The 10,598-nt window shown below is 40.8% G+C and overlaps 1 protein-coding gene across 1 annotated transcript; it reads right to left on the reverse strand.

Annotated features, from left to right (window-relative positions):
• Positions 1-22: 22 nt before the first annotated feature.
• LOC306943383 (uridylate-specific endoribonuclease C-like) lies at positions 23-9,784 on the reverse strand. Its single transcript, XM_079529671.1, has 7 exons — positions 9,631-9,784; positions 7,381-7,480; positions 7,142-7,253; positions 6,221-6,342; positions 5,861-5,973; positions 4,875-5,028; positions 23-1,680 (listed from the first exon to the last, which is right to left on the reverse strand). The coding sequence occupies exons 1-7, from the start codon at positions 9,639-9,641 to the stop codon at positions 1,420-1,422; spliced, it is 873 nt and encodes a 290-aa protein (XP_079385797.1). The 5' UTR covers positions 9,642-9,784; the 3' UTR covers positions 23-1,419.
• Positions 9,785-10,598: the final 814 nt, after the last annotated feature.

The following is a 10,598-nucleotide window of genomic DNA, read 5'->3' on the forward strand; positions in this document are numbered from 1 at the left end:
CTCCAACGACTGAAAGTCATGATTGTAAACAAGAGCTTTATTTTTCATCAACATCATACAAATGTAAAATGCACAAACAAACAATAGAAATACAGCAAACGTGTCTTTATCCAGTTCAGCAAGTTTAAGGTTAAAATGAGACACTTGCAAAAAGTGCAAACCTACAAATATACTGCATAGGAAACATTTCAAACAATAAAAATGTCTGATTTATTATTATTATGAGCCCAGTTCATCTAGTGCAGGCTTGCTAGATAATATACCCTTACCCAAAAGAGAACTGTAGGCACACACTTTATTTAATTATGATTCCAAATAATGGAACACTTTACCTACACTTTTTAGGTCCTAAAGAGATTAGAGATGCAGTTCACCTAGCCTTAATACAATATATTTCTATTTCATTTAATCGATTGTCCATGTGCTGAATAGTTATTTTAATGCAACGTACTTTGTTCTTCTTTGATTCCTTTTTCCATTTCCCATTTTTATTTTATCTAAAAATGTAAAATCCGCTGAGTTACATGTTTAGTATGAAAGGTTCTATACAAATAAAGTATATCATTTGTGCTGTTATTATTATGTACAGTATAGGTACTCAATTGCTTCACAGTAGTTTGCAAGGCTATTAAGGGAAGCTTGCACACAAACATGTAGGATGTATTTCCAGGTGGATGTTCCGCAGGCCTACAACAAGATACAACTTGAACAAAACATCGGTAATAATGATGTCAAAATCATGTGGCTTGTTGCTGTAAAACCCAATGCTGTATGTACAGTATTGGACTAGCTTTCCTCAGTTGTCCTGCTTTGAAGTCTAACATCATGTCTTCCACACACATGTGACCGTGGTCCGTGTCATATCATGTAGGTTATAAACATGGCCAACCCGCTATAAAATCTTACTTCATACCAGGAACTGAAAGAAGAAGAGAAGCCTGTATGCACCCAGAGGTGTTGTTTTGTTTCACAAAATATTATGAAATTATACAGATTATACCAGTTTGTTGTTACTGTGTTGTCATGATGATTTGGTCATACTACTGTATGTTGGTTATACTAAAGGTGTATGTTGGTTACTTGTTCACATGATATGTTGTGTTAGTGAGTACCACAGACGAAAAACAGTCTAAGTCCAAATTTCAGACTGACCCCTCCACGAAAAGGCCTCGTTGTCCTGAACCTGAATCTATCATTTATATATTATGGATCAATAGTGTGGACTTAGACTGTTATTCGTCTGTGGTACTCATTTATATAGACAAACTGTTTGCTTGATTGCAAATGTTAATAATGTTGAATATAGATAGATGTGACCTGTCTTTTGTTGACTATAGCATCTACCCTGTCCTTTATTGACTAGGATTCATGACATCTGAGTCACCGTGGATAAAAAATGTCTGCCAAACTGTTAATTGTTTACAGGTCTTTGTTGTTGCTGCTAATCAGCTTCGGGAAGGAAGTGCCGATGGCGCGGCCGTGTCGATAGACAACCAACTCGAGCATGTACTCGTCCACCTTCACCACCACAGATGTCATCTTTTCTGTGGACACGAGGAAGATGATGGTGAAGACGGCCAGCTCGAACTCGGGGCTCACACCAATGAAGGAACCCCCCACTGGCTTCACCAGCCCCTTCCAGCTGAACTGAAGGTTCAGGACATGGTCATCTTCGTCGGGCTGGGAGATAAACAAGCAGGAAATCCATGGATCACTTTCTGTAATAATTATTTTGGTCATGTCATTATGGGCGCAATCTTTTTAAACATTGAAAACAATAGAAAAAAAACTTTTTTCCCCTTCATTCAGCCTAGGCATGTCACAATTATTACATAATGGCCTAACCCAATTATCTTTGCATAATCGTCAATCGTTTGCATGTTATAAATCCATGTCCATTTCAATCAATTTTTCTAAAATAGCAAAAATAGCAGATCTATAAGCTTACAAGACAAGCTTGTAGATCAACTATTTCAGCTATTTTGTGAACATTTCTTAGCTGTCTCCCATTCAGTCATCCATTCAGCAACTCTCACTGCCACCCAGTGCCTGTCTTAACTTCTCCCTGAACTCCACACAACATTCTTCTTTCTTTAACTTCCTCTGCTTGCTCTCTGTGGTCAGCAGAGAAAACATAAAACATATTTTCTGTAGACAGTCCGTTCAGATGGTCAATGTGTAAAAAAGGCACATCGGCTTTGACTCCTTGGAGGCAAGCCTTTTAGAATATGTAGTCAGCTCACCCCCAAATAGTCTGCTGTGCATTGTGGGTCATTTTCAGAGCCCATGCCTAGGGTGGAGTTGCTAAAGAGTTCAATTTGCCATAATAGGGAGATAAACAAGCATCGGCTTCACTGATTGGCGAACCTAACCCATGGACTTCACAAATTGGCCAAGCTTTGCGGAATGTTTGTGCCACCTTACAAATTATAAGTGGTAACGGCCACAATGGCACTCTATTCTTTTACAGAGCCTGAAAATAGTCATCCATACTGATCCACAATGGTGCTGTTATGTGAAAAGATGTGCTGGATAGTGCATTCGAAAGGAGCACCCAAGGGGTCTCCCACTGGTGCTGCTGCAACTTTGGGGAACAAGGTCTATTACTTTGGAGGGTCGCACAAAGACAAAGGCCAGATGGAGGTCCACTTCCTCAACACAGTGTCCTTATGCTGGAAGAAGTTGCCCCAAGTGACCAATGAAAGAGGAGAATCCCTTGAGCTTCCCTCCAAGCGTATCTTCCATACAGCTGCACCCATAGAAGATAACGTCTACATCTGGGGAGGAATTCCTTACTGCAACATAATTTACGCCTTTAATGTTAACACCCACAGATGGTTCATGCCCAATATTTCTGGGACTGTTCCGGAGGCAAGGGGTGGCCATTCGGCCTGTGTCTTGGGGCAGATCATGTATATCTATGGGGGATACGTCCGGCTCACTGGAAACACTAATGACATCTACAAGTTGGACACCACCACAATGGTCTGGTCTTTAATTACAGCCAGAGGTACCCCGGCACCTGCTTCATTAGGTCACTCTGCCACCATCATTGGAACAAAGATGTTTGTATTTGGGGGAGAAAGGGAGGAGGATGACAACGGGGACGACTATAGCAACAACATCAGTGTGTTTCACTTAGAGACCAACCACTGGCTGAGCACACCTTCTGCACAGCTTCTTCCAGAAGGACGCAAGGGTCATTCAGCCTTTGCCTACAATGGAGAGCTGTACATATTTGGTGGCTTTCATCAAGACACAAGCATCAGTGATCTGTGGAAATTCAATCCAGAGACCTTTTCCTGGAAGAAGGTTGAGCCCAAGGGGAAATTCCCATCACAGAATTCTTGGATGTGCTGCTGCATGGTGGGAGATCGTATCATCCTCTTTGACGAAGACCTGTATATCTTAGACTTAGATCGGTGTCTGAATTTCTGAAGGCTAGGATTTGATCTGGAGCAGTCAGGATTCAGATTGGAACTGGAAGCCATGATGTCAAACAAAACAGCCAGTCTAAGAATACGTAGAATATGAAGAAGAGAAGAGGAAGAATTCCCAGCCTTACAGGTAAGGGTGGGAATTGTGAGAAATGAACAACCTCAGCAACAGAAGAAAAGGCATCAGTGTACTACTCGCTGGCAGCGTGCTCCAGAAGATCTTGAAATTGAAAAGAAATTACTAAGCCCACTAAAAGAGCTCCATCAGGAATGCATGTACAGTAGAAACAAAGAGGGGAAAGAAGACCGTTATGGAAGAAGACTTCAGGAAACTTGCTTGTAAAGGATAAGAACCAAGAATGGGAGAGGAAAATGACAATGGTGGAAACCGTGTTGTTTTTTTATACAGTATATGCATATTATTTATTTATTGTATTTTTTTTATTTTTTAGGCTGCTCATGTTTTTTTTTATGGAATATTATAGCGAGCATTATATGAGATCAGAATTATTATGGCACCATACAGGTGAAGAAATAGAATTCTACAGCCTGAAAGGGGTTGAAGATATTGCAGGATGGTGTTGAAACATGAGACACCTTGCAGATATTAACGGGTGGGCACTGGAAGATGCATTTTCATCCACTTCTGTCAGGTTTACAAGTGATCATTAGGCTTCCATCTAGCTGACAAGGTTTAATGAGGTGAATGGTGGGTGAAAACAGATCCCAGCAACAATTCAGTTCAGAGCATTCAAGTAAACTGGCTGCTCTTAAAAGGATATAATGCTGGTGGTGATGCAATGCAACAGTACAGACTTTTTAGCTAGTTACCGTAGTTTTATTTGTCTCGGTCATGGTTTATAATAAAATACAGGCTTGCAGACTAGTAGCAAACACCAACTAGGGCCTACTGAATCACTGCCCTCCACACCCTCTCATGAGCTCTGCAGTGCTGTTAGCTCCACTAGCCTGTCATCAACACTGCAGAGCTCAAGCCTGCGCCAGAGGAGCCAGAGCTAAATAACCAGGTATGTGTATTTTTGAGGAATGTTCTTGCAAAGCTGCAGTTTTCAATACCATATATTACCACTCAGAGCAGTAGTTTTCAATCGTGCTCAGGCCCCCCTCCACCCTGACAAGCACTTGGAATTGTAGGAGTTGAGGCATTACATGGGCATTGTGAGGCGATAACTGAGCTTGTAGATCAGTTATATTCAAAATATTTGCCCTTATATTATTTGACAATATGACCAGTTTTTATTTGTTGTATACGTTTGATGCAGTAGGTCTTTTTTACTTAATTTGATTGATTCTTAAAGCCCCCCCCCCCCCAAAAAAAAGAATCATGCTGGGAGTCGGGGACTCCCCCGGGCGGTACCGACCCACAGGTTGTGAACCACTGTTAGAGAACACCACAACCACTGATTATTTTCATACCGTGTCTTTGTTTGCTCTTGCTTTGTATCCTTTGTAGTCAATGTGGTCATGCTTCTCCTGCAGGTAGAACTGGACCCAGTTGTGAAGACCCATGACCTCTCTGCCATATTTGGTCTCCCCGACAAACACGTGTTCAAAACCACAAGAATCCTCACTGTAACAAAAGAAAGTAACTTGTGGGAAGTATACAAAAAGAAGCAATGCTTACATGTTGTTGTGTTGAACAATACTGGGCTTCTCACACGGGACAAGTAAGTACATCCGAGCGCCAGAAAGTTAACGCGGCAATCAGGAAGATCTATGTCTCACCCGGGAGAGACATAGATTTATACTGCTGAGCAGAGCTACGATGGAAATTAACGCCCATTTGGGGAAGATATTACGCTCCGAGCTAACAGGCAATACCTCTTGCTAACCAGTAGGTGTCCTACCCAGATGTAAGTGTCTCACCAGACAAGCAGGAAGGCCATAAACTACTCTAACAAACTCCACCATACTATACCATATTGTTTTATTAAAGAAGCTATAACATGCATTTTAAATTTGTTTTTAATATTTAATATCATATAGTTTATGCTCCTCAAACTTAGTAGTAGTTAGGGTGTAAGTGTCTTGCTCAGGGACCAGGGTTGCGGGGCAAAACATGGACCTTCTGATTCCCAGATTAACCCCCGATAGAGGTGAACCAAGTGCACAAAACATTCTCCTTTGATTCATAGCAGTACAACCACATACTGCAACAATGACGTTGACATAGAGGCGAAACAATCAAAAGCCACGTAACTTAAATCAATATGTAAACGTACATACAGAAATGTGGATGGATGACATTGGATGGGAGACATACAGCACTGACATCTGACACACACTCATGGCAATATCTCAAATACAAATACTACACTACACACTGGTCACTCAGCATACAGTACGTCTCCGGTGTACAGTACTACATACAGCGTAGAAACCCTTTCTGTAAAATCACTTACCCTCCACCTCGTTCCCTGTGGTAGAGACGGAACCAGATGTCATATAGCTGTCTCTTGAACTGCATGGGGTCTGATGGCGACTGTCCCTTGCTGACCAGATACTTGTGAGCACACTGGAGAGTGAGTAAGGAGATAGTCAAATAAAAGGCATCACAGAAGGATAACACAAATAGAGAGCCAGGGGATGCTTGAGGAGAATGAATGAGTTGTGATGGCAAATACAATGCATGCCTTCGTGTTGTGTCCTTTATACAGTTGTTGCATATTATAAATAAACACATGTACCATCCTAGTGTTTCCCATGGAAAGGAGAAGTTGCAATAGCCTAACATCCTGCTATATTTACAACACCAACTGTACCTTCATGACGTCAGTCTCCAGGATGGCGTCCAGGAAGAGATGGTTCTCTCTCATTTCCTCCGAGGTAACAATCTCTGAGACACCTGTAGATGTCTCATAGTTGTCCAGCAAGCTGATGAAATCTGCACGAGGGAGGAAAGTTACTCACATTGCAGCCATCAGGAAGTCTGAGGTGTCAAGAGAGGAAGTGTGTATAGTTACACAAAAATCACACCCGTGTGAAGTGAGGGGCACTCTTGTCATCATACATCATCACATTCCGGTCAATCACAATTTCCGTCAATTTCCGTCCTTTTATCCTCAAGTCCTCAAGGCTAATCGCTTGGGGTGTCTTCACTTTTCTGTCCTCAATTTGTACTTTGCTCAGCCAATCAAATTATCGCTATGGGGTACTCAGTCAATCAAATCATCGCTATAGGGGTACACAAAAACAGACAAAACTGGACATAGGAGCCCATAAGAAAGAAGTGGTAATGATAAGGAAAGAGGAGAACAAACTACAGTACACATTTTAGCTGCCTGTGGGAGATCATTAAACAATAACAGCAGCAATAAAAAGAAAGAGAAGATTTGAGCACTCAAAAAAGGTGAAAGAGAGGAAGTCAAGTTAAGGTCTTCATCAGGGCGAGAACTGATGTTCAGGGGCTCAGGGGTAGCAGGATAAAGTTGCAATATGCACAACATAAAACATAAGAAACAATCACATAACAGAAACAACTTAAAATAAGTCAAATGCAAACAGTCATAAGGCAGGAGAAAAATGTATAATTAGCCCACTTTGGAAATTCATATAAGAACCATTTAGATAGAGAAGCAAGTGCACTGTCTGGCATCGGGTCAGATGTGTCACGGTAAGCTTTTAAAGTGCATTTTAAAAGCTGCAGAGTCTGCAATGCAGCCTTATGACCTGATAGAACTTACGGGCATAAGTCTCAATACTTTTGAGTTTGTCTTCATTGACGTAGGAGAACAGCGATTCTCTGGCCTTATCTCTGGCATAGTTACTGCCCCGGGCCACGTAGCCTGCCCTCCCCTAAGGAAACAATGCAAAAAGAAGATTCAACACGGAGCAAGAAATCAGTCAGAATTAATTTGTATTTATATGAAAACAATTTAGTCGTTGCAGTTAATCCTAAACTTTAAATTAAGTTTAAAGTCACCTGGAGATTGATGGTGTAGTCAGTCCCTGGCTTGAGACGGTTGACATCCGACCTCCAGAGCTCGTTCAGCAACTCAGAGAGTTCCTGGTTTACGTCGCCACTGTAGAAACATAAGCAACCACAATGAAATCAAATGTAGATCATAATAGCTCATTTATGATCTGCCGCATGAAGATGTCGCATGTCGAAATGGCTGACCTACTGTACAAACTCAAAGAGACTGATACAGCTGGCCTAAAACAGTGGGTATCTGGATAATAATATGTACAGTCTGTCAGTCAACAGTGAATGCATGAGTGAGTATATGAGTCTCACAGCAGTTATCCTTAACAAGCGTGTGTACATCCCAGTAGTTCATGTGGAAGTGTGTCAGAGTCAAGCATGAGTCAGTAATCCCAAGGACAGAATAACTGCTGCTACCAATAACAAATAAAAAGGAACAAAATATTTCAATATCAGTTATTTATAATAAAGGTACTTTGGTACCTTTATTATATTTATTATAATAAAGGTACTTTGGTTCCAATTCAAAGTGTATTCAAAGAAAGTGTACACTCAAGTTTTAAACACTTATTTGGTTCTCAGGGACACAGTTTTGCCTGGTGTCATGTTCAACAACACAATGCCACAGAGATCTGGTGACCCCATTATGAGGAACTCCACCTGTATCATCCAGTTACCATTGTTATATTTGACCATGCCCATCTGGAGAATTACCAGCCTGGGTCATTTCAACTTCCAAGACAAATCAATGATCATACAAGCTTTCAGTTCAGGTCATCTCTAAGTGGCCCAAAAATATGCAGTTCCCACCAAAATCACAGCCATGTATGGCAATGCAGATATTCTGTTGTCTACTTGAAGGGTTCCCAAACATTTCAGGCCACAGGACAACCCCTAAATATTATCATATTTGAACTGGGAACACCCCACCCTGACAAGCACTTTAGTTTGACTGGTTCCAGAGATTCATATTTTGAAAATAACCAAACTACAAGCTCACAACACATCACACTGCGAGGCGTTGTGAGCTTGTAGAGCTGCTATTTTCACAATGTGTGCCTCTTTCTTAAATAACATTTGAAAATTTGGCCAATTTGGTATTTAAAAGTTCTTAAAAGTAATTAAATTGCCACTTTAGAAATGTGCAAATATACCCTGTATACACTTATGCTGTATCTTCTATCTTGTTTTGTTTGCTGTTGAGTGAGAGTTTCTATGTGAGGTCCTGTTGTCCCTGTAATATAATGGTTGTGTGAGTATGTACTTATAGAAATGCGTTTGCTTATATCACCTCTGTTTAATGTCACAGTGTTTTGTTCTCCGTTATCCTACATTAAAATCTAGTGCTCATGCTCCCAAGAGATAAATTATTGTTAAACATTGACATTACATAATTTACAATATGGACAAATGTTATCAAACGATAACAAAAGATTCTTTAGTTTTGGGTCTGATAGTCTAAATCTCATAAAATGGTGGTCCGTGGCTCAAATGTTGAATAAATAATGCTAATGAGCATTGATAAGAAAATAAGGGTTGAAAACCACTGATCTTTCTAGCCAACCACACCCTGTATCACTAGATGCTGAGTGTAGATGGATCATGGCAACTGCAAACTATTATGCAACATAAAGTGACAGGAAAAGGCATCTGCTGAAATAAAATCACAAGGTTCTTGAAACAGCTGCCAGTGCATTTATGAATATCACAAAGGGTCCCAGTGAGCATATCATGCTGCTGAATGTCTGACTTTCTGCAGGCAGCAGGGCGAGCAGGCTACAGTTCGCATCCTGTTTGTTCCATCTTGTTAGAGCAGTTAATGCGTACCAGATCTGCACATCCCACACACATGCAGCTGCAGCTCTACTGAAAAAAGCTCTCTTCAACCCTTTGAATTACGTACTTTAGAAAATTCCATACTTTTTGGAACAAGGCCATACAGCTGCAGCTGTTTGAACAAATGTGTTTACAAAAACAAAACTTGGCACAATTTCTTCAGCAACAAAGCAGGAAAAGCATCATTGTTAGGCTACATTGTACCACAATCATTTTCCATATCATATACTACACGCAGTTAGATTCAGATTCATGCCTTAAAATGTTGATGAACTGCAGCAACAACAACAACTAAGTATTATAGCACTTTTTGTTTTCTTAAAATGACGGAAGGACTGGAGGCAAGAAAATAATAAGCAACTAGGCTGCAGTCGTATCGTAAATCTCTGCACATGAACATTAAGTTCTTACCCTCTAGCCATGTCTCCGTTCAAGTTCAGTGAAACAACAGTTAAGTCTTCCCAAAAACCTGATGTGTGGTGGTGGATGTGTAGAGTAGGAACAGTTATGTTAGACGTCAGTCATAAAGGCAAAGCCAATGACAAGACAGAGAGAGAGACCTGCCTCCCTCCCAGGACCTACGGGACCTACCCCCACGAGGAGGAGCAGTGGTTGCTATTTCCCACTACAGTGCGTGTAAAGACTAAAGAGAATGGACCAGACCAGATTGATGTACTATTCTTCAGTCCAACGTGTCTGATTTCAATTTTTAACTGCATATTTCGGCGTGTGGTTTCTTATTTAGTCCAATTGCATAGTGAGAATGTAGCCAGTTTTTATACAGGGGCCGCCGCCTATAAAATAAAAAAGGTTGGTTCCACATGTAAGATGATTGATCACTTGAAACCTATAGACTCAATAAAAATCACACCCGTGTGAACTGAGTGGTGCAACCCCCCCCCCCTCTCTCTCTCTCTCTCATTAGCAGGCAACAGTGCAGCACTATCTGTCTCTCTCTGTTTCTGGCACAACAGTGCCCCTACTGGTACTCATGAGTCACACGAGTCACAGACATTGCTGTTCCTTCGAGTGATTGCACCACTCAAAAACGATGATAATAATACTAACCAATGAATAATTATACATTTATAATTATAACATGTTTTGATTGTGAATTATATATGTGAAGAGACCCGATCCGCCCCTTGAAGTTGATGCTTGCTTGATAATTTATTTTCATTTCATATTTTTATTTTTTTACATTAAAGCTTTAAGCCAAATCACGCACTAAACTTTCTTACAACAATTGGCTAGAATAGGAGCTGTCTACTCTCGCCTGTCTGTCACATAGAGACTCTAGAAGTCTAGAGTAATATACCAGTCTGTCTGTACAGTGTACCCATCTTTGAATGCGCATCACTGAGGTACCCTTTTATTTT

Source organism: Electrona antarctica, assembly GCF_951216825.1.
Source record: "Electrona antarctica genome assembly, chromosome: 19".
NCBI lineage: Eukaryota > Metazoa > Chordata > Actinopteri > Myctophiformes > Myctophidae > Electrona > Electrona antarctica.

What these genes read in the sequence shown, in the direction of transcription:
- LOC306943383 (XM_079529671.1), bottom strand. An exon ending in AAGTATTGAGACTTATGCCC is followed by an intron (nt 6,343 to 7,141) that starts GTAAGTTCTATC and finishes TCCCTCGTGCAG; the next exon opens with ATTTCATCAGCTTGCTGGAC. An exon ending in CACAGGGAACGAGGTGGAGG is followed by an intron (nt 5,029 to 5,860) that starts GTAAGTGATTTT and finishes CTTTTGTTACAG; the next exon opens with TGAGGATTCTTGTGGTTTTG.